This window comes from Mobula birostris, chromosome 5 (assembly GCF_030028105.1).
Source record: "Mobula birostris isolate sMobBir1 chromosome 5, sMobBir1.hap1, whole genome shotgun sequence".
Classification (NCBI taxonomy): Eukaryota; Metazoa; Chordata; class Chondrichthyes; order Myliobatiformes; family Myliobatidae; genus Mobula; species Mobula birostris.
This window is the reverse complement of record NC_092374.1, coordinates 3,487,568-3,511,716: the sequence shown is the minus strand read 5'-3', so window position 1 is coordinate 3,511,716 and position 24,149 is coordinate 3,487,568. Positions and strand designations below refer to the sequence as shown.

The window sequence follows — 24,149 nt, the reverse complement described above, 5'->3', positions numbered from 1 at the left end:
CCTCTGCAATCAACATGGTCACTTGGTCTGTGTGGAGCCCCTTACCCGGTCTGAAGTGCAGGGGAGGCAGTACGTCGATGTGGTGAGGGGGCAGCACATACAGAGGCTGGTTAGTGAAATAGAGGGCCATGAATCGAGACAGAGACTGAAGTACTGCCACAGCAGCAACATCGGCAATACCCAGGCCTGAAAAGACAGAAAACAAATACTCAGGACTCAGTCACTGTCCACACCAGTGTCCCAAACAAATTTTGACTCAATGTGCACACACAAATTGTCCCAAAATGAACACACTAACTGTCCCAAATTGTACACACGAACAGTCCCAAAGTGTACACACTAACGATCCCAAAGTATACTCGCTAAATGTCCCAATGTATGCACTAACTGTCCCAAAGAATACACACTAAAGGCTGATTTATACTTGTGTGTCAAATGTATGCCGTATGTATGGCGTAGCCGCGTACCCTACACTGTGCTCTACACTGAACCCTACGCCATAGCCTAATGCGCACCTCTCCCAAAATGTAACTACGCATCGTGGCAACACAGACCACAACAACTGTGATTGGTCCACTTAGTAGCATCGCATTTCCTCCTACACTGCAATAGCTTCCCATTGGGTGACTGAAGGGCAGGGAAGGAACTCTGGCTGCAATGCTTTCCATAAAGCTTTACAGACCTCCGAAATTATGGAGGACCGTGTGCTTGACGCCAGTTTGTAGCTGCTACAGCCTGTTGACTCCCACCTGAAGCTAAAACTCGAATGGTGATTGCCAGTCTCTGAGTATACTGTGCACACACTGATGCAAAATAATTGATTGGAGACGATGAACCAAATTTTCAAATCTACCTGCCGACATCCGAAAATATTTGAAATGCATTTCCTCGTCCATGTCTCTCAGTGGCCGGTCAAGCACAGAAAATTCACCCTCCTTCAGTTTCAGTTTCTTCATGTTGAGCTTCAACCCGAAGAAACTCAACACAGTGGCACAGAAACCCGACCGCCAACTAGCGTTTTGGCGGTGAATTGCAGAGCGACAGAGACACACCAACGCACAAGACACACCCACCCTGCTCTCATGACTATACCCCTTCCCCACACGAAACCACCACGGTGGGCTTCACGGCTGAACAGGTGAGAAGACAGCTGAAACGTCTCAACCCAAGCAAGGCTGCAGGCTCGGATGGTGTCAGCACCAGGGTGCTCAAAGCCTGTGCCCCTCAGCTATGTGGAGTACTTCACCATGTCTTCAACCTGAGCCTGAGGCTCTGGAGGGTTCCTGTGCTGTGGAAGGCATCCTCCCTCGTCCCTGTGCCGAAGACGCCGCGCCCCAGCGGCCTCAATAACTACAGACCAGTGGCATTGACCTCCTACATCATGAAGACCCTGGAGAGGCTTGTTCTGGAGCTGCTCCGGCCTATGGTTAGGCCACACTTAGATCCCCACAGGGGACTGTCTTGTCTCCCTTTCTCTTCACCATTTACACCTCGGACTTCAACTACTGCACAGCGTCTTTTCATCTTCAGAAGTTTTCTGATGACTCTGCCATAGTTGGATGCATCAGCAAGAGAGATGAGGCTGAGTACAGGGCTACCGTAGGAAACTTTGTCACATGGTGTGAGCAGAATTATCTGCAGCTTAATGTGAAAAAGACTAAGGAGCTGGTGGTAGACCTGAGGAGAGCTAAGGTACCGGTGACCCCTGTTTCCATCCAGGGGGTCAGTGTGGACATGGTGGAGGATTACAAATACCTGGGGATACGAATTGACAATAAACTGGACTGGTCAAAGAACACTGAGGCTGTCTACAAGAAGGGTCAGAGCCGTCTCTATTTCCTGAGGAGACTGAGGTCCTTTAACATCTGCCGGACGATGCTGAGAATGATCTACGAGTCTGTGGTGGCCAGTGCTATCATGTTTGCTGTTGTGTGCTGGGGCAGCAGGCTGAGGGTAGCAGACACCAACAGAATCAACAAACTCATTTGTAAGGCCAGTGATGTTGTGGGGATGGAACTGGACTCTCTCACAGTGGTGTCTGAAAAGAGGATGCTGTCCAAGTTGCATGCCATCTTGGACAATGTCTCCCATCCACTACATAATGGACTGGTTGGGCACACGAGTACATTCAGCCAGAGACTCATTCCACCGAGATGCAACACAGAGCGTCATAGGAAGTCATTCCTGCCTGTGGCCATCAAACTTTACAACTCCTCCCTTGGAGGGTCAGACACCCTGAGCCAATAGGCTGGTCCTGGACATTTCCTGGCATAATTTACATATTACTATTTAATTATTTATGGTTTTATTACTATTTATTATTTATGGTGCAACTAACGAAAACCAATTTCCCTCGGGATCAATAAAGTAAGACTATGACTATGACTAAATGCTCACAACGGCGTAGACCACTTGCGTAGGCTACGGCGTAAGCTAGTATGCACAAGTATAAATCAGCCTTAACTGTCCTGAAGTACACACTAACGGTCCTAAAGAGTACATACTAATGTTCCAAAGTGCACACACTAATTGACTGTGGAAGAATAAAGGATTGTTTATCTGATAGCACCAGAGTTGCTAGTACTTTTCCATTATGACCCTTAAGGTTACGAAAATATAAAACTTCCCTATTCCACTGGTGTTGCTAAAATTTTGCCCGTAGTCAGCTATAAAATCAGTCCATACTAGCTGGTTGAAGAATTTTTCTATTTGAACTTTGTAATCTAATGAACCTTTTTAACCCAATGTCCGAAGCTTAGACTTACAGCAGACAGTCTTTCGTAATCAGGAGGTAGCCTTAGTACAGAAAGAAGGAACATACGTTTATATGACAAAGCTACTGTCTATTCTATGATTAAAAATACCATGTGGTACGGATATACCCGCTTATTCCTGTTTTTACGTGCGGTTAAAGTGCAGTTAAGACTAAAGTTAAGAACATATGGATTCTATATTGCATAAAATAAGGAACTTTCCACTACTTATTTGGAGACCAAAACACCCTGATTGTGAGGTGGACTCATAGAACACAGAATAGTACAGCACAGTACAGGCCCTTCGGCCCACAATATTGTGCCGACCCTCAATCCCTGCCACCCATATAACTCCCCCACCTTAAATTCCTCTTGTCTAGTAGTCTCTTAAACTTCACTAGTATATCTGTCTCCACCACTGACTCAGGCAGTGCATTCCACACACCAACCACTCCCTGAATAAAAAACCTTCCTCTAATATCCCCCTTGAACTTCCCACCCCTTACCTTAAAGCCATGTCCTCTTGTATTGAGCAGTGGTGCCCTGGGGAAGAGGCGCTGGCTATCCACTCTATCTCTTCCTCTTAATATCTTATATACCTCTATCATGTCTCCTCTCATCGTCCTTCTCTCCAAAGAGTAAAGCCCTAGCTCCCTTAATCTCTGATCATAATGCATACTCTCTAAACCAGGCAGCATCCTGGTAAATCTCCTCTGTACCCTTTCCAATGCTTCCACATCTTTCCTATAGTGAGGCAAATGAGTACTATGTCCATGACTTTGCCAAAGTCTCTATGTTGTCTAACCACTGCCAAAATGATCTCTTTAGCTTATTCTTACCACTTATTCATGGGGGTGGGGGGGGGGGAGTGTTGCCCTTCATCTAATTTTCCTTTCTGCTCCAGGACTACTTGCTTTTTAGTTCGTGAACCCAGTTACCTGTTCTTGTTTCATTGGCTCTAATTCAGGCAGGCCTGCTGGTCTCTGGCCTGTGGTCGCATAGGGAGCAGGATCTTCCCTCTCTGTGAACTGTCATTCCATTTTCCTACCCTTGTGCTGCGCAGCCACCATTAGATAACATCCATCAGAGGGCCTCCCACCGGTTCCTCATTTAAAACCTTAGAGTACAGACCCATAGGAGGAGGAGGGTGATCCATTTTCTGTATTCTTTCTTCCTTTAATTTGGGTTTGGGTTTCAGTCACTGATATCTCTTCACCGGCCACCTCTTTCCACTTATTAAAACACCACATCGTATATTCTAAGTCCCATTCCTACCTTTGTCTCACCTTTCCAATATCGGATCTTTTTTAATTCAAAAGGAACCCCATAGGGCCAGTCTCCCTGACCCATCCATACAAATCACTGGAAAAAGTAATCACATACTTTCTCCTGTTTCCAACCATACCTTACCTCAGGGGTGGCCAACCTTTAACATTCCATGCAGCAATTTTTTCACGCACGAATTCTGTAGTAACATATTTGTACAAGAATTGAATAGGGGTAAAAGAGTTGTACGGTGCAGCTGAACTCGTGAGTGAAAAAATTGATGCATGGAATGTAAAAGGTTGGCCACCCCTGCCTTACCTTCTGGGGAGCCCGGGAGAACCAGAGGCTCGCCTAAAAGTTGTTTCATCTTTTGGTACTTTTTAACCCTCTTCTCCATGTGCTTGTTCATAGGGACTTTCGTTCGCAGATCTTTTGTCAATTGTTCTGAAGCTTCTTTTTTAAGTTCAGTACCTGCACTATTCTGTTTACTTTCTTTATTACACATTTCTCATCTTTTTGAAATTTATGCTACAAACAATTTGGTTAATTTATAAGATACTGGTTATTCAATTCCCCTTTTCCTGACCAGAAAACATACTAACTCTCGAAGTCCGACAGAATTGAGATTGCTTGATTCAGTTAAAGTTGGACTCCCTGTGGGCCTTGAACCCTGTCTTCCTTCAACCATCTTGCCCTCTCCAGAAGCTCAGGGATGGTCACTGGCAGGGTGGGCCCTTGTCGCACTGGTCTTGCCCATCTGGTCTGGTCCCCCCTGGAGACTCACAGCAGCTCACGGTCAAACGTTCCCCATGATCTCCTTGTCTACTGGTCTTGTTCACTGATCTCACTTCTCGAGCTCACAGTATAATAGTTCCCTGGACCATGTATCAAAGGGGCCCCACTTTGGGTGCTAAACTGTTAGTGAAACTAACTATTTTGATCAGACAAATAAATGCAGACCCCAAGAAGGCTAGGATCAGACTCACTTTATTTACGAGATGGCAGTTGAATGCGTGGTTGAGGAGTTGGCGCAGGGGGCAGGGTTTTACATTTTTAGATCATTGGGACCGCTTCTGGGGAAGTTGGGACCTGTACAGATTGGATGGGTTGCACCTGAACTCGAGGGGGAGCAATATCCTTGCAGGAAGGTTTGCTAGCATGGTTCGGGAGGGTTTAAACTAATTTGCGAGGGGGATGGGACCTGGAGTGATAGAGCAGTGAAAGAAGTGCATGGAGTAAAGCCAGATCTAACATACAGAGAGGCTTTGAGGAAAGAGAAGCAGAATAAACGGTGTAAAGACAGTAAGGTAGAAGGGCTGAAATGTGTGTACCTCAATGCAAGAAGCATCAGGAACAAAGGTGATGAACTGAGAGCTTGGATACATACATGGAATTATGATGTAGTGGCCATTACAGAGACTTGGCTGGCACCAGGGCAGAAATGGATTCTTAATATTCCTGGATTTCAGTGCTTTAAAAGGGATAGAGAGGGGGGAAAAGGGGAGGAGGGGTGGCATTACTGGTCAGGGATACTATTACAGCTACAGAAAGGGTGGGTAATGTAGCAGGATCCTCTTTTGAGTCAATATGGGTGAAAGTCAGGAACAGGAAGGGAGCAGTTACTCTATTGGGAGTATTCTATAGGCCCCCTGGTAGCAGTAGAGATACTGAGGAGCAGATTGGGAGGCAGATTTTGGAAAAGTGCAAAAATATTTTTAAACTGTCTGCAACTCAAGGTAGCTCATTCATTAAAATTGACCAATCTAGAACGGCAAAACATGGCAGGAAGTGATAACATTCCTAATATGGAGCCCAATGGACTGTTTACACATGGAAGTGAATCGAAGGAAGAGCATGTGCAGCAAGAGACAGGATTATGAAGGAAGGGGTCATCGAGGAGGATTTGATGAGAGAAGGGACAGCTGGAAGACAGAAGTCAGATGTGTGTCACAGGTGTGGAGGGAAAGGTCTCTGGGAACAAGAAAGTTGTAGCCAGGGGAGAGAGACAGGAATATGGAAGAGTGGAAGGCCTGATAAGAGAGGCGAATTTCTCCATGAATAATCCCTTTCCCCGAGTCAACAATAGGGGAGCCATGAGGGCCAGGCGATTCAGGCAGCAATGATCAGACTTTCAAGCACACCCCTAGTGGATTCTATAGCTGAAATCTGTTACAAGTATCACCCCTGATAATAATTATCAGAGAGGTAGAGAGAATCTGAATTTACCAACAAGTAACCTTTATTGTCTCAACTAAAACACACGTGGGTTCACAAACTATTTGTGCACACACCACTAGAATTCCCTGACCCTCCATGACCAGTCACTGACGAGAACAGGTATTACCCGGGAGAAGAGTCTATGCAAGCCAGGCGATCCTCATGGTCCCGATCTCCACGTGTCTTTGGGAACCTCCTCATCTGCAATGGTTGGTTTCTGGTTGTTGGAGCGTTATTGGCCCTGTGTATTTGGAGCTCCTCTCTTATAGTGTTCCTCATCAATTGAACTGGTGGATCTCCGTCCCATTGGCTCAAGGTCACCTGACCTACCTGGGTCATCTTCCTAATGGGTCTTGTACAGGGCTACAACCAGCATTGTTTCATGGTTCTGAACCCCTCCCAGCCTTGCATATTTGTGACTTTCAACTCTGACTGGTCCAAACCAATTAAATGAGGTGACCCAGACAGAGTCCAACAAGATTACAGATTGCTACTTTGAAAGGTCTGGCATGTTCCATAATAAAAAGCTACTCATCTAAGAATGGTCTCAGGTTTAGCAGGTCATTGTGTCCACATTCAATTGCTCTGATTACATTATCCCAGACCAAGAATCAGTTCAGAGTCCACAAAATAGTGGCGGGGGGGGGGGGGGGTGAACAAAGACACTTGGTTCCACTAATTTGTGGTCTGTAGTTCCCTCTGGCCAACATCTCCCTCTCTTCACCCAAAGATATAAATGGGATCATTATCCTCCTCTCATTTAGCTGACTGCCCGTAGGACTACCATGGAACCCCAGTAGGTGTGCAACACTTACATTCTATAAATACGAGCATTTACTTACTAAATTCACATACTTTATACTTGCTTCATGAAAGCATTATCGTCTATTTTTTCCCATTATTTCTGCCTTCCACCTCAGTTGACAAACAGTAAGCAATACAATTATCAGGGTATAGCAGCATCTTGCTGAGCTCCCTGAAGAGGCTGATATCATAGACATTCTCTGCATATGGGTCGCACAGAGCAAACTTGCTGCACCATGCTGGCTTAACCTTGCAATTATTCATTTCTTCCATTATGGACACCAAGGCATGGGAGTACTCACGCAGAGTCTCCTTCCCACTGCGTTCTATCAAAGAACTGCTTTCGTATCCTAGTAAGTGAACGGGCCTGCCATATATCTCTCTAAGGATCTCCAAAATGTTTTCAGGTTCTGACCATTCAGATCATGGGTGATATTCACCTCTTGCCTTGCTTCCCCTCCTAAATATTTATAAATATTTTGGGCCTTTTCAGCACTAGAAAAGGGACAAAGGCTTAACACTGTAATCAGGTAGTCTAGTCACTTGTAAAACACAGCACTGGAATCCCCTATCCCCTGAGAAAATCCTACACTTTCTCTCTTTTGGCAAGTATATCGATTTGCAATCCAGGGAGCACGAAGCTCAGAATCAAATATCATTGTGATGATTGTATGCTCTAGTATAAATTGTTTGGTGACAATAAAGTATATAATATATTCGCTGGCCTGAGGGGATTCACCTGATTTACCCTACCTGCTGGTAGGTCATTGTCAGAGGCACAAGGCAAGAGAGAGGTTACCCGCTCTGTTGCCTGTTGCTGTTCCTGTTCCAGTAACTGTGCCAACAAAGTCTCACTTATTTCTTTCAATTGCATCACAGCCTCCTAACCTGCCTGTACCCTTGCTCTAAGAGCCTGCAATTCTGCTGACATATCAGCATTAGATACTTTCAATATATGTAGCAAACAAATCAACAAGATAAACAAAACCAAACTTATTAATATTGTTCCACCTACCCTACACTGTCAAACAAGAAGACCGTTACTGAAATGATCATGGTGGCTCTCTACCAATGATCCTGCCCACCTTCTGTGCTGCCACTGCTTTGGCTAAACTATTTCTTCAGCACCACACCCTGAAGCACTGTGCAGATCGACCTGCCTCTCTGTAAACTCTCTTTCTCTAATTATAGCCTGCGCGCAGCGCCAATCTGTAACTATGGAGCCAGTAGTACAGGCAGGTTCTGGACTTCTTTAAGATTATAATAAATTTTATTAACAAACAGAGGTTTTGTTGAAAATGTTGCACATAGAGAGCTAAGTCAGATTTCAATTAAAATACAGCTCCTATAAAATGCAATAAAGTGTGTCAGGTAAAGTTACTACACCCGTACGATAAAGCGCATCAGTGCTTCAGGTTCTCATGGAAATTTAAGACTAGCCATACAAATACCACAAGCTCAAGATAAGCAAAACGAGTTAAATAAAAGGTTACAGCAGTCACTCACACAAAGACCAACACTCACTCTGCAGTGCACAGAAGGAGCTGCAGAAGCAACAAACCTCATCCAGGTACAAATGGCCACTTGCGTCCACATTCAATTGCTCTGATTACATTATCCCAGAGTAAGAATCAGGTCAGAGTCCTCAAAATGTAGGGAAAACAAAGACAATTGGTTTGTCGTCTTCCTCTGTTCTTGCTTTACTGGAATTCACTAATTTTCTGGAATCCACAACTTTCATGGAATCCACTAAAATAGAGCTTTGAGCAGTCAGAAGTTTGGAGAGGAGGGGACTTCAATCAGGTCCACAGTCCGAGGATACAGGGTACGAGCAGTTCGTGGCAGCATAACAGAGCTTTGACCAGTGGCCAATCAGCATTTGGGATTGATTAGTACGAGCAAATTAAAGGAAGGCAGGGGCAAGTGAAGCAGCTGTTGTCATAGAGTGGTGATCTTACAGGTTTAGCTCATCAAGGCTTCTTTAAAGAGAGACTTACTCAGAGAAAGCAAAGGAAAAAAAAACTCAAGTTTTTTCCTTCTCATTTTTACATCTGCTCAGCTAGGGAATTAGAGATGCCAGGCAGACTAATGCAATGCTCCTCTTGCAGAATGTGGGAAGACAGGGAGACCTCCAGTATCCCTGACCACTGCAACTGCGAGAAGTGCATCCAGCTGCAGCTTCGAACAAACCGTGTTCAGGAGCTGATGTTGGAACTGGGTGAACTCTGGATCATCCGGGAGGCTGAAGGGGTAACAGATAGGACATACAGAGAGAAAGTTACACTCAAGGTGCAGGACACAGGAAATGGGGTGACAGTCAGGAAGGGGAAAGAAGCTAAGGAACCAGTGCAGAGTAAACCTATGGCCATCCCCAACAACAACAGGTACATCACTTTGGATGCTCTTGGGGCAGATGACCTAACACAGGAAAGTCACAGTGGTCAGGTTGGGTCTCTGGCACTGAGTCTGCCACTGCGGCTCAAAAGGAAAAGGGGTTCGAAGAGGCACACTGTGGTGATAGGGGATTCATTAGTTCGGGGAACATACAGGAGGTTCTGTGGGCGAGAACCAGATTCCTGTATGGTATGTTCCCTTCCAGGTGACACAGTCCAGGATATCCCAGATCAAGTCCTCAGCATTCTTAAGTGGGAGGGTGAACAGACAGAAATCGTGGTCCATGTAGGTACCAATGACATGGGCAGGACGAATGATGAGGTTCTGCACAGGGAGTTCAGGAGTTAGGTGCTAAGTTATTAGGCCAGGTGCTCCAGGGTTGTGATCTCAGAATTGCTATTCGTACCATGTACTAGTGAGACTAGAACTAGGAAGATTATACAGTTTAATACATGGCCAAGGAATTGATGTAGAAGGGCGGGCATAAGATTTTTGGGTCATTGGGCTCTCTTCCAAGGAAGATGGGACCTGTACAGAGGGATGGTTTGCACCTGAACTGGAGGGGACTAATATCCTAGCCAGAAGGTTTGTTAATCTTGCAGTGGGGTTTGAACTAGAGCTGCAGGGAATGGGAACCAGAGTGGCAGAACAGTTAGTGGAGACGTTGTGAAGGCAGATGTTGGCAAAACCTCAGACAAAGTTAGGAATCAAAAGGTTGAGCATGGTGCGACAAAATTGAAAAGGCTAAAAACAGGACTGAAGGTGTTGAATGGGAATGCGCGCAGTATATGGAATAAGGTAGATGAACTTGCAGCACAGTTGTAGTATGGCGGGTGTGATGTTGCAGGCATCAGTGAATCATGGCTGAAAGACTATAGCTGGGAGCTTAATGTCCAACGATACACATTACATCAAAAGGACAGGCAGAAAGTCAAAGGGGGCAGTGTTGCTCTGTGAGCATAAAATGAAATCAGATCACTAGAAAGAGGTGACATAGGATCTGACAGCGTTGGACCTTTGTGGATAGAGTTAAGCAATTGCAAGGAATTGTATACAGACCCCCAAAGGATGTTACAGTAGTCACGGGAGACTTCAATATGTATGTAGATTGCAGAAGTCAGATTGATGCTGCATTACAGGAGGGGAAATTTCTAGAGTGCCTATGAGATGGTATTTTTAGAGCAGCACACGGTTGAACCCACTAAAGGATCAGCTATTCTGGATTCCGTGTTGTTCAATAAACCACAATTGATTAGAGAGCTTAAGGTAAATGAACCCTTGGGGGAAGTGATCATAATTTGATCAAATTCACCTTCAAATTTGAGAAGGAGAAGCTAAAGTCAGGTGTACTGGTATTACAGTGGAGTAAAGGGAATTAGTGAGGCATGAGAGAGGAGTTGGCCAGAATTGGAAAAGAACACTGGCAGGAATGATAGCACAGTAGCAATGGTTGCAATTTCTGAAAGCAATCTGGAAGGCACAGGACATAGACATCCCAAAGAGGAAGAAGTATTCTAAAGGAAAATGACACAACTGTGGCTAACAAGAGAAGTCAAAGCCAACATATAAGCCAAAGAGAGAGCATATAATACAGCAAAAATTAGTGGGAAGTTAGAGGATTGTGAAGCTGATAAAAACCAACAGGAGGCAACTAAAAAGTAATTAAGAAGGTAAACATGGAATACAAAAGTAAGCTAGCCAATAATATTAAAGAGGATACCAAAAGTTTCTTCAGATACATCAAGTGTAAAAGAGAGTTGAGAGTGTATATCAGACCGCTGGGAAACAATGCTGGAGAGGTAGTAATGGAGGACAATGAAATGGCGGACGAACTGAATAAGTATTTTGCATCAGGCTGCACTGTGGGAGAGACTAGCAGTATGATGGAAGTTCCAGGTGTCAGGGGGCATTAAGTGTGAGAAGTTACCATACTAGTTATACTGACACTTATACCAGGGAAGGTTCTTGGGGAAACTGAAAGGTCAGAAGGGAGGTAAGTCACCTGGACCTGAGGGTACACACCCAAGTTCAAAAAATAGTGGAGGCATTAAAAATGATTTTTCAAGAATAAGTAGATTCTGGAATTGTTCCAGAAGACTGGAAAATTGCAAATATCTCTACACACTTCAAGAAGGGAAAGAGGCAGAAGAAAGGAAATTATAGGCCAGTTAGTCTGACCTCAGTGTTTGGGAAGGTGTTGGAGATAGTTAATAAGGATAACACACAGGGTATTTGGAGGCACATGATAGTCAGCATGGTTTCCTCAAGGGAAAACCATGCCTGCCTGAAAAATCTCTTGAAATTCTTTGAAGAAATATCAAGGAGGATAGACAAAGAGAATCAGTTGACTTTGTTTACATGGATTTTCAGAATGTCTTTGACAAGGTGCCACACACAAGGCTGTTTAACAAGCTACAAGCCCATGGTATTACCAGAAAGATGCTAGCATGGATAAAGCAGTGGCTGACTGGCAGGAGGCAAGGAATGGTAATAAAAAGAGCCTTTTCTGGCTGGCTGCCAGTGACTAGAGGTGTTCCACAGGGGGACTGTTGGATGCAATGTTGGCATTTATTTCAAGGGCAGTAGAATATAAAAACAAAGAGATAATGCTGAAGCTTTATAAGACACCAGTCAGGCTGCACTTAGAGTATTGTCAACAGTTTTTGGCCCCTGATCTCAAAAAGGATGTACTGTCATTAGAGAGAGTCCAGAGGAGGTTCACGAGGATGATTCCAGAAGTAAAGGGGTTAACATATGAGGAGCATTTGGCAGCTTTGGGCCTGTACTCACTGAAATTTAGAAAGATGTGTGGGGATCTCTTTGAAACCTACTAAATGTTAAAAGGACTATATAAGGATAATAAGGTGGCACTGGAATCAATGAGGAGAAGATGTTTCCTCTGGTGGGGATATCCAGACCGAGAGGGCACAGTCTCAGAACTGAGGGGCAACCTTTTAGAACCGGTAAGGAGGACTTTGTTTAGCCAGAGAGTAGTGAATCTGTGGAATACTCTGCAACAGACTGCGGTGGAGGCCAAGCCCGTGGAGCTGAATGGACTCGATGGACTGAGTGGCCTAATTCTGCTCCTAAGTCTTATGGTCTGTGTTGGGACCGATTCTTAAGGAAGCGGATCTAGAAATCGTGGACGCATTGGTAATCATTTTCCAATGTTTTATAGACGCAGGATCAGTTCCTGAGGACTGGAGGGTAGCTAATGGTATCCCACTTTTAAAGAAAGGAGGGAGAGAGAAAACAGGGAATTATAGACCAGCTAGCCTGACATCAGTAGTGGGGAAGATGCTGGAGGCAATTAAAAAGATGAAATAGTGGCACATTTGGATACCAGTAACAGGATCGGTCCGAGTCAGCATGAACTTACGAAGGGGAATTCATGCTTGACTAATCTTATGGAATTTTTTGAGGATGTAACTATGAAAATGGACAAGGGAGAGCCAGTGGATGCAGTGTACCTGGGTTTTCAGAAAGCCTTTGATAAGGTCCCACATAGGAGATTAGTGGGCAAAATTACAGCACATGGTATTGGGGGTAGAGTACTGACATGGATAGGAAATTGGTTGGCAGACAGGAAACAAAGAGTAGGGATTAATGGGTCCCTTTCAGAATGGCAGGCGGTGACTAGTGGGGTACCGCAAGGCTCGGTGCTGGGACCACAGCTATTTACAATATACATTAATGATTTAGATGAAGGGATTAAAAGTAACATTAGCAAATTTGCAGATGACACAAAGCTGGGTGGTAGTGTGAAATGTGAGGAGGAAGTTATGAGAATGCAGGATGACTTGGAAAGGTTGGGTGAGTGGGCAGATACATGGCAGATGCAGTTTAATGTGGATAAATGTGAGGTTATCCACTTTGGTGGCAAGAACAGGAAGGCAGATTACTATCTGAATGGTGTCAAGTTAGGAAAAGGGGAAGTACAACGAGATCTAGGTGTCCTTGTTCATCAGTCACTGAAAGTAAGCATGCAGGTACAGCAGGCCGTGAAGAAAGTTAATGGCATGTTGGCCTTCATAACAAGGGGAGTTGAATATAGGAGCAAAGAGGTCCTTCTGCAGTTGTTAAAGAGCCCTGCTGAGACCACACCTTGAGTACTGTGTGCAGTTTTATTCTCCAAATTTGAGGAAGGACATTCTTGCTATTGCGGGAGTGCAGCGTAGGTTCACGAAGTTAATTCCCAGGATGACGGGGCTGTCATATGTTGAAAGATTGGAGCGACTGGGCTTGTATACACTGGAATTTAGAAGGATGAGAGGGGATCTGGTTGAAACATATAAGATTATTAAGGGATTGGACACGCTAGAGGCAGGAAACATGTTCCCAGTGTTGGGGGAGTCCAGAACCAGAGGCCACAGTTTAAGAATAAGGCGTAGGCCATTTAGAACTGAGTTGAGGAAAAACTTTTTCACCCAGAGAGTTGTGGATCTGTGGAATACTCTGCCTCAGAAGGCAGTGGAGGCCAATTCTCTGGATGCTTTCAAGAAACAGTTAGATAGAGCTCTTAAAGATAGCGGAGTCAAGGGATATGGGGAGAAGGCAGGAACGGGGTTCTGATTGTAGATGATCAGCCATGATCACAGTGAATGGCAGTGCTGGTTTGAAGGGCTGAATGGCCTACTCCTGCACCTATTTTTTTTTTATGTTATATGTCAATGATTTGGATGATGGAATTGATGGCTTTGTTGCAAAATTTGCTGATGTGTCAGGATGCTGGAGCAGGGATCTAATCGCAGACCCAATACTGTGCACACAGTGATATTAATTGAGTAACAAATTCCGCGGTGCAAACCAAGTCGGCTTCAAAGTTCAGGCAGAGATCAAAACATCCACAGAAATCCAAAAACCAGAATCTGGAAACAGGCAGAGTTGATATTCAGACAGACAGAGTACAGATATCTTGAGTTACCTGAACCCAATATGCCTTGATTTCAGCCAATGACGTTAAAGCAATCTGAGACTCAAAATGAGTCACCTGCTCTATGAGGTTGGCAGATAAAGGGAAATCCCTGGGAAAGTATACTGCAAACCGTGATTGAAAATGAAACTACACCAGGGGAGTTTTTACTGGGGCTAATGTTAACGCTATAAAATCTGTTACTGAGACACTTTTACAGCAAGCAGTGCTATGTAAGACGCAAAGCCCTTGCAATCCCCCCACATTGCCAATCCCTAAGCTAGGCAGGCCAGACAAATGGCGGTTTGTGCAAGATTTGCTGGCTGTCAACCAGATAGTACAGCCCAGATCCCTGGTTGTACCAGACACAAATGTTATTTTGTCCTCTATACCATCTGAATCTTGATGGTACACAGCGATTGACCTCTACTCCGCCTTCCCCTCTGTCCTTCTGCACGAGGACAGTCAATACCTGCTTGCCTTTACCTATAACGGACAATATATCTGGACAAGGTTGCCTTAGAGCTATACTGAAAGCCCAGCGGTATACACAGCTGCCGTACAAGATGATTTGAAAACATTATTGTTGCCAGGCACTAGCATTATTTTACAATATGGTTGATGACCTTCGTCTGGTCAGGGAGAGTAAGGAGGTGATCGAGTGGAGCTATAGGCAAGTAGTCACCCTGGAACCACAGGAGACAGCGAAGTGGGTAACAGTCAGGAGAGGGAAGGGCAAGAAGCAGGTACTAGAGAGTAACCCAGTGGCTGTCCCCCTTAACAGTAAGTATTCCTGTTTGAGTACTGTTGGGGGGGATGGCCTGCCTGGGGGAAGCAACAGTGGTCGCATCTCTGGCACAGAGTCTAGCCCTGTGGCTCAAAAGGGTGGGGAAAGGAAGAGGATGGCAGCAGTGATGAGGGAATTCTATAGTTAGGGGGTTAGATAGGTGATTCCGTGGACACAGGAAAGAAACGCAGATGGTAGTTTGCCTCCCAGGTGCCAGGGTCCGGGATGTTTCTGATTGCATCCACGATATCTTGAAGTGGGAAGGGGAACAGCCAGAGGTCGTGGTACGTATTGGTACCAATGACATAGGTAGGAAAAGGGAGGAGGTCCTGAAAACAGACTACAGGGAGTTAGGAAGGAAGTTGAGAAGCAGGACCTCAAAGGTAGTAATCTCGGGATTACTGCCTGTGCCACGTGACAGTGAGTATAGGAATAGAATGAGGTGGAGGATAAATGTGTGGCTGAGGGATTGGAGCAGGGGGCAGGGATTCAGATTTCTGGATCATTGGGACCTCTTCTGGGGCAGGTGTGACCTGTACAAAAAGGACGGGTTGCACTTGAATCCGAGGGGGACCAATATCCTGGCGGTGAGGTTTGCTAAGGCTATTGGGGAGAGTTTAAACAAGAATTGCTGGGGGTGTGGGAACCGAGGAAAGGGAGGTTGGCTCACAAATAGAGAAAGCTTGGAGACTGCGAAAGGGAGGATAAGCAGGTGATAGAGAAGGGACGTGCTCGGACCGATGGTTTGAGATGTGTCAATTTTAATGCAAGGAGTATCATGATTAAAGCGGATGAGCTTAGAGCGTGGATCAGCACTTGGAGCTATGATGTTGTGGCCATAACAGAGAATTGGATGGTACAGGGGTAGGAACGGCTACTTCAAACGCCAGACTTTAGATGTTTCAGAAAGGACAGGGAAAGAGGTGGGGGGGCATGGCAATGTTAATCAGAGATAGTGTCACGGCTGCAGAAAAAGAGTAAGTCATGGAGTCTCTGTGGGTGGGGGTTAGGAATAGGAAGGGGTCAATAATTCTACTGGGTGTTTTTTATAGACCACTCAATAGTAACAGGAATATTGAGGAACAGATAGGGAGACAGATTCTGGAAAGGAGTAATAATAACAGGGTCGTTGTGGTGGGAGATTTTAATATTGATTGGCATCTCCCTAGAGTGAGGGGTTTAGATGGGGTGCAGTTTGTTAGGTGTATTCAGGAAGGTTTCTTGATATAATATGTAGATAAGTCTACAAGAGGAGAGGCTATACTTGATCCGGTATTGGGAAATGAACCTGGTCAGGTGTCAGGTCTCTCAGTGGGACAGCATTTTGGAGATAGTGATCACAATTCTATCTCCTTTACCATACCATTGGAGAGGGATAGGAACAGACAAGTTAGAGAAATGTTTAATTAGAGTAAGGGGAAATATGAGGCTAACAGGCAGGAACATGGAAGCATAAATTGGAAACAGATATTCTCAGGGAAACATACGGAAGAAACGTGGCAAATGTTCAGGGGATATTTGCCTGGGTTCCAATGAGACATGGAAAGAATGGTAGGGTACAAGATTCGTGGTGTACAAAGTGTAAATCTCGTCAAGAAGAAAAGAAGAGCTTACGAAAGGTTCAAAAAACTGATAGGAATCTTTATAAGGCCAGCGGGAAGGAGCTTAGGAATTAAATTAGGAGAGCCAGAAGGGGCCATCAGAAAGCCTTGGCGAGCAGGAACAAGGAAAACCCCAAGGCATTCTACAAGTATGTAAAGAGCAAGAGGATAAGACGTGAGAGAATAGGGCCAATCAAGTGTGACACTGGAAAAGTGTGTATGGAACTGGAGGAAATAGCAGAGGTACTTAATGAATACTTTGCTTCAGTATTCACGACAGAAAAGGATCTTGGCGATTGTAGGGATGACTTGCAGTGGGCTGAAAAGCTTGAGCATGTAGATATTAAGGAAGAAGATGTGCTGGTGCTTTTGGAAAGCATCAAGTTGGATAAGTCACTGGGACCGAACGGCTACTGTGGGAGGCGAGGAAGGAGATTGCTGAGCCTCTGGCAATGACCTTTGCATCATCGAGGACAGGAGAGGTTCTGGAGGATTGGAGGGTTGCGGATGTTGTTCCCTTATTCAAGAAATGGAGTAGGGACAGCTCAGGAAATTATAGGCCAGTGATTCTTACTTCAGTGGTTGGTAAGTTGATGGAGAAGATCCTGAGAGGCAGGATTTATGAACATTTGAAGAGGCATAATATGATTAGGAATAGTCAGTTTTGGTTTGTCAAAGGCAGGTCGTGCCTTACGAGGCTGATTAATTTTTTTGAAGATGTGACTAAACACATTGATGAAGGTAGAGCAGTAGATGTAGTGTATATGGATTTTAGCAAGGCATTTGATAAGGTACCCCATGCAAGGCTTATTGAGAAAGTAAGGAGGCATGGGATCCAAGGGGACATTGCTTTGTGGATCCAGAACTGGCTTGCCCACAGAAGGCAAAGAAGTTCTGATGAAAAGAGTTGCTTTATGCACCAGCCTTAGGTATTCTTGACCATCCTGAGCCCTTCCAATGATATAAAAATGAAAAGGAGGGATTGGTGAATGTTATACTGGGTCAGGAACACGGTGGTCTATTATTCCACTCAACTACCACCCCTGGTGCATGGCGTGCTTCGCTGTCTACGAGCTGAAGTGGCAACACCTTTAATATTGCAGCACTCCTGTTCAGTGTTGACTCCTCATGCAGTAATGCTGCTCCTCAACTCAACGTTTACACCACGTTTTACAGCAGCAAGGTGAATAGGGCAAGAAATCATGCAATCTTTAAAGCCAAATTTGATTTTTAAGAGCGCCCGCTCTTCATCCAGCCACCCTTGTTCCCTGCTTCCTGCACGCATGCTGAGCTTGTTGACTTCATTAACATTGCTTCCAACTTTCACCCTGCCCTCAAGTTTACCTGGTCCATTTCTGACACCTCCCTCCCCTTTCTTGCTCTTTCTGTCTCTTATCTCTGGAGACAGCTTATCTACTGATGTCTACTATGAACCTACTGACTCTCACAGCTACCTGGATTATTCCTCTTCCTACCTTGTCTCTTGCAAAAATGCCATCCCCTTCTCAGAATTCCTCCGTCTCCGCCGTATCTGCTCTCAGGATGAGGCTTTTCATTCCAGGACAAAGGAGATATCCTCTTTTTATAAAGAAAGGGGCTTCCCTTCCTCCACCATCAAATCTGCTCTCAAACGCATCTCTCCCATTTCATGCACATCTGCTGTCACTCCATCCTCCTGACACCCCACTAGGAATAGGGTTCCCCTTGTCCTCACCTACCACCCCACCAGCCTCCGGGTCCAACATATAATACTCCGTAACTTCCGCCACCTCCAACGGGATCCCATCACGAAGCACATCTTTCCTCTCTCCCCCCCCACGCCCCGGCTTTCCGCAGAGATCGCTCCCTAAGCGACTCCCTTGTCCATTCGTTCCCCCCCCCCCATCCCTCCCCACTGATCTCCCTCCTGGCACTTATCCTTGTAAGCAGGACAAGTGCTACATGTGCCCTTACACTTCCTCCCTCACCACCATTCAGGGCCCCAGACAGTCCTTCCAGGTGAGGCAACACTTCACCTGTGAGTCGGCTGGGGTGATATACTGTGTCCGGTGCTCCCGAGGTGGCCTTCTATATATTGGCAAGACCCGAAGCAGGCTGGGGGACCGTTTCACTGAACACCTACGTTCTGTCCGCCAGAGAAAGCAGGATCTCCCAGTGGCCACACATTTTAATTCCACGTCCCATTCCCATTCTGATATGCCTATCCACGGCCTCCTCTACTGTAAAGATGAAGCCACACTCAGGTTGGAGGAACAACACCTTATATTCCGTCCGGGTAGCCTCCAACCTGATGGCATGAACATTGACTTCGCTAACTTCCGCTAATGCCCCACCTCCCCCTCGTACCCCATCCATTATTTATTTTTTTTCTTTCTCTCTCTCTCTCTCTCTCTCTCTCTCTCTCTCTCTCTCTCTATACTCCTTGCCCATCCTCTGGGCTTCCCCCTTCCCTCTTTCTTTCTCCCTCAGCCTCCCATCCCATGATCCTCTCATATCCCTTTTGCCAATCACCTGTCCAGCTCTTAGCTCCATGCCTCCCCCCTCCTGTCTTCTCCTATCAATTCAGATCTCCCCCTCCCACTTTCAAATCTCTTACTAGCTCTTCTTTCAGTTAGTCCTGACGAAGGGTCTCAGCCCAAAACGTCGACTGTGCCTCTTCCTATAGATGCTGCCTGGCCTGCTGTGTTCACCATCATTTTTTATGTGTGTTGCTTAAAAGACCCTATCGTTTCCACCTCCACCACCGCCACTGGCAGCCCATTCCACACACTCACCACTCTCTGTGTTAAAAACTTACTCCTGGCACCTCCTCTGTACCTCCCTCCAAGCACCTTAAAACTATGCCCTCTCGTGCTAGCCATTTCAGCCCTGGGAAAAAGCCTCTGACTATCCACATGATCAATGCCTCTCATTATCTTGTACACCTCTATCAGGTCACCTCTCCTCCTCTGTCTCTCCAGGGAGAAAAGGCCAAGTTCACTCAACCTGTTCTCATAAGGCATGCTCCCCAATCCAGGCAACATCCTTGTGAATCTCCTCTGCACCCTTTCTATAGTTTCCACGTCTTTCCTATAGTGAGGTGACCAGAACTGAGCACAGTACTCCAAGTGGGGTCTGACCAGGGTCCTCTATAGCTGCAACATTACCTCTGGGCTATTAAACTCAATCCCACGATTGATGAAGGCTAATGCACAGTATGCCTTCTTAACCACAGAGTCAACCTGCGTAGCAGCTTTGAGTGTCCTATGGACTCGGACCCCAAGATCCCTCTGATTCTCCACACTGCCAAGAGCCTTACCATTAATACTATATCCTGCCATCATATTTGACCTACCAAAATGAACAACCTCACACTTATCTGGGTTGAACTCCATTTGCCACTTCTCAGCCCAGTTTTGCATCCTATCAATGTCCCGTTGTAACCTCTGACAGCCCTCCACACTATCCACAACATTCCCAACCTTTGTATCATCAGCAAATTTACTAATCCATCCCTCCACTTCCTCATCCAGGTGATTTATAAAAATCACAAAGAGTAGGGGTCCCAGAACAGATCCCTGAGGCACACCACTGATCACCAACCTCCATGCAGAATATGACCCATCTACAACCACTCTTTGCCTTCTGTGGGCAAGCCAGTTCTGGATCTACAAAGCAAGGTCTCCTTGGACCCCATGCCTCCTTACTTTCTCAATAAGCCTTGCACAGGGTACCCTATGAAATGCCTTGCTAAAAGCCATATACACTACATCTACGGCTCTACCTTCATCATGTGCTTAGTCACATCCTCAAAAAATTCAATCAGGCTCGTAAGGCACGACCTGCCTTTGGCAAACCCATGCTGACTATTCCTAATCATATCATGCCTCTCCAAATGTTCATAAATCCTGCCTCTTAGGATCTTTTGCATCAACTTCCCAACCACTATGTATACTTATTGTAAATTTTAAGCCTGTATATATGTACAATACATATTTAGGCCATGCTTATGAGAATGCTAATCACATTAATGTGTCCAGTTGAATTTGCCTGCTGGAAAATCTTTCACACCTGTGGTCAGTAAGAAATTAACCAGTGGTGAAAAGTAAATATTTTACAGGATTGTACAGCCTGATTATAACAGATCTCATGTAAACATTACGAAATTGGAAGTCGGAGGGAACTTGGGCAGAGCCCCCAGATGATGGGAAAGAATCAGAACTAAAGGAGGAGGGAGTCCTGTAGGACAAAGCATCTGTGACCAGATGTTAATCACAGGATGGCAAAAGGGAACAAATTAAAACCACCCTCAACGGGACGGACAGGAATTGTGGAAACCAGCTGCCGAAGAATTGGACTGGGGAAGAAATCCATAATTATAACCCTCCCAGGGGACAGTGGCCTTTCAGGAAAATCTTTGGTGGGTGGTGGGGAACACAGCTATATTATGGAATTATTAAGACCATAAGACATTGGAGCAGAATTAGACCATTTGGACCTTTGAGTTTGCTCTGCCATTCAGTCATGGCTGATCCTTTTTTCCCCTCCTCAGCCACACTCCCCAACCTTTTCTCCACAAGCTTTGATGCCATGTCCAAACAAGAAGCTATCAAGCTTTGCCTTAAATACACCCAACAACTAGGCCTCCCCAGCATTCTCCTCGTACCCTTTGATGCTATGGGCAATTCAAAACCTTTCAATCTTTGCCTTAAATACACCCAACAACCTGGCCTCCACAGCTGCCTGTGGTGACAAATTCCACAAATTCACCTCCCTCTGGCTAAAGAAATATCTCCGCATCTCTGTTTTAAATGGACACCCCTCTTTCCTGAGGCTGTGCCCTCTTGCCCTAGACTCACCCACCATGTGAAACACCCTTTCCACATCTATTCTGTCTGGACCTTTCAACATTCTAAAGGTTTCACTGAGATCCTCCTCATCTTTCTAAATTCCAGCGAGTACGGTCCCAGAGCCATCAAACATTCCTCATATGATAACCACTTCATTCCTAGAATCATCCTTGTGAACCTCCTCTGAACCCTCCCCAATGCCAGCACATCTTTTCGTAGATGAGGTGCCCAAAACCGTTCACAATAGTCAAGGTGAAGCCTCACCAATTCTTTATAAAGCCTCAGCATCACATCCCTACTCTTGTATTCTAGACCTCTTGAAATTAACATTGCATTTGTCTTCCACAGTGAAGATTAATGCAAATTACTCATTTAGTTCATTTGCCATCTCCTTGACTTCTGTTATAATTTATCTGGCCTCATTTTCTAGCTACCTTCCTCAACACTATCTGCCCCCTCCACCAATCTTCGTATCAACTGCAAACTTGACAACAAAGCCACCTATTCCATCATCTAAATCATTTATATTCAACTGTCATGCGCTGTAATAACTTCTCTGTAATGTTTCACTGCTAAGGCTAATGAAATGGCTTCTCTGTAATGCTCTCTGCTGAGGTAACGGTTTCTCTGTAGCAACAATGTTTGGGTTATGGCTGGAGATAACAGGACCGTGGTATGCATGTTAGCTAATCAGGATCTTGGTGCTCTGTCTTGTGAACCTGGAAGGAGATTTTTCGCAGGCTTTTGCCGGGGAGAGACGAGGAGGGAAGACGCAAATGGAGAGATTTGGTAGACCACCGGACTGGGTGGACTCGGAGCAAGGGTCCGAAGGGCAGTGACAATCAGAGGAGGTCGATGGTGAACGATCGACTTATCAGTGAGCTGCAACTTTGCGCAACAGACTGTTTAATAAGACTGGCCCCTTTTTTCTGTTTCTTTATTAACCATATAGTCAAAGTAAGAATTATAAAGCTTAATCGTTTAATTGCATATTGTGTACTGTTTGTTATTTTGGGTACTGATTTGTAACAGGGGACACAAAGCGCAGCATCCACTCAAACGAGATTTCTTAAGATTGGCCGGGCCAGGGATTATCACCCCCTATATTACTCCTTTGGCTGTCCATCGATTTCGATGTTGACTGTTTACACACCTTGCACAGTAATAAAACAGACGGTGTTGTGCCCCACCATACAGTCTCTCTGGGTTTTCAAATCTGATGCTCAGTGGTACATAGGAGTGTAACAGACTGAGCGGATAAGGAAGTTGCCCCGCAGTGACAACTAACTAATCTAGCGATGCCGTCCGTTACCAGCACTCTGGTTCCTCTGCATGTCACCGGGGTGGCTGTACCATTGACCCTTTTGGATTCATCTGCCACAGACACCATCAGACGCCCTGCTACCGGCGTCTTCGTTGGGTGCAGCCTTTGCATGAAGGGGCATAATCTACAAAGCAGCAAAGGCATGCTTACCTCCTTGACTCAGCTAGCCACGATCCTACTACTAGAACTAGTCCAGTAGTATACCGATGGAACATCGCCTTCACGGCTAGGTTAGACCTGCCAGGGAACGAATCTCCGCTGCACTTTGCTGATGTTCGGCCAGTGTCATTCCTACGCCACAATGAGGCGCCAAGGTAGGCTCCTACTCCTTCTACCCTCTATATTAAGCAGTTAGCCGAAGAGAGAGTTACACAGCATAAAAACTGATCCCAACACTGAACCCTGCGAAATACCACTAGTTAATGGCAGCCAAGCAGAAAAGGGTACTTTTATTCCCACTCACTGCCTCCTACCAATCAGCCAAATGCTCTAACCATGCCAGTAACTCTCCTATAATACCATGGGCTCTTAACTTGGTAAGCACCTTGTAGAAATCTTTCTGAATGTCAAAATATACAACATCCACTGCATCCCCTTTACCTATCCTACCTGTGATCTCCTCAAACCAACAGGTTTGTCAGGCAAAATTTTCCCTTAAGGAAACTAATTTGACCTGTGACACCAAGTACTCCATAACCTCATCCTTAACAATTGATTCCAACATCTTCCCAACCACTGAGGTCAGGTTAACTGGTCTATAATTTCCTTGCTGTTGCCTTCCTCATTTCTTAAAGAGTGGAGTAACATTTGCAATTTTTCGGTCCTTGGCAGAGTCCAATGATTTTTGAAAGATCGTTACTAATCCCTCTACAATCTGTACCACTATCTCTTTCAGAACCCTAGGGTGCAGTTCATCTGGTCCAGGTGACTTATGTACCCTTAAGTCTTTCAGCTTTATGAGCACCTTCTCCCTTGTAATAGTAATTGTATATTCCTCAGTCCAAAGTATACATACTAATTGTCTCTAAGTATACACACTAAGTGACCCAAAGTGTACACACTGACAGTCCCTAATATACACACTGTCCCAAAGTGTACATTCTAAATTTTCCAAAGTATACACACTATAGTCCCAATGTACACAGTACAGTTCCAGTGTACCCAGTGTCCTGAAGTGTACATACAAACTGCTCCAAAGGTCACATACTAATTGTCCCAAAGAGTACATACTAAACCACCCGGTGTACACCCGCGGAGTAAAC

At 45.3% G+C, this 24,149-nt stretch overlaps 1 protein-coding gene across 2 annotated transcripts in view; it reads right to left on the bottom strand.

The window, feature by feature from the left end:
- Positions 1-24,149, bottom strand: part of cplane1 (ciliogenesis and planar polarity effector 1) — a 311,037-nt gene that overhangs the window by 193,103 nt on the left and 93,785 nt on the right. For both annotated transcript variants that reach the window (XM_072257500.1, XM_072257501.1), the window contains exon 16: positions 46-186. In XM_072257500.1, the coding sequence (XP_072113601.1) occupies positions 46-186 (141 nt within the window). The remainder of the gene's footprint in view (positions 1-45; positions 187-24,149) is intronic.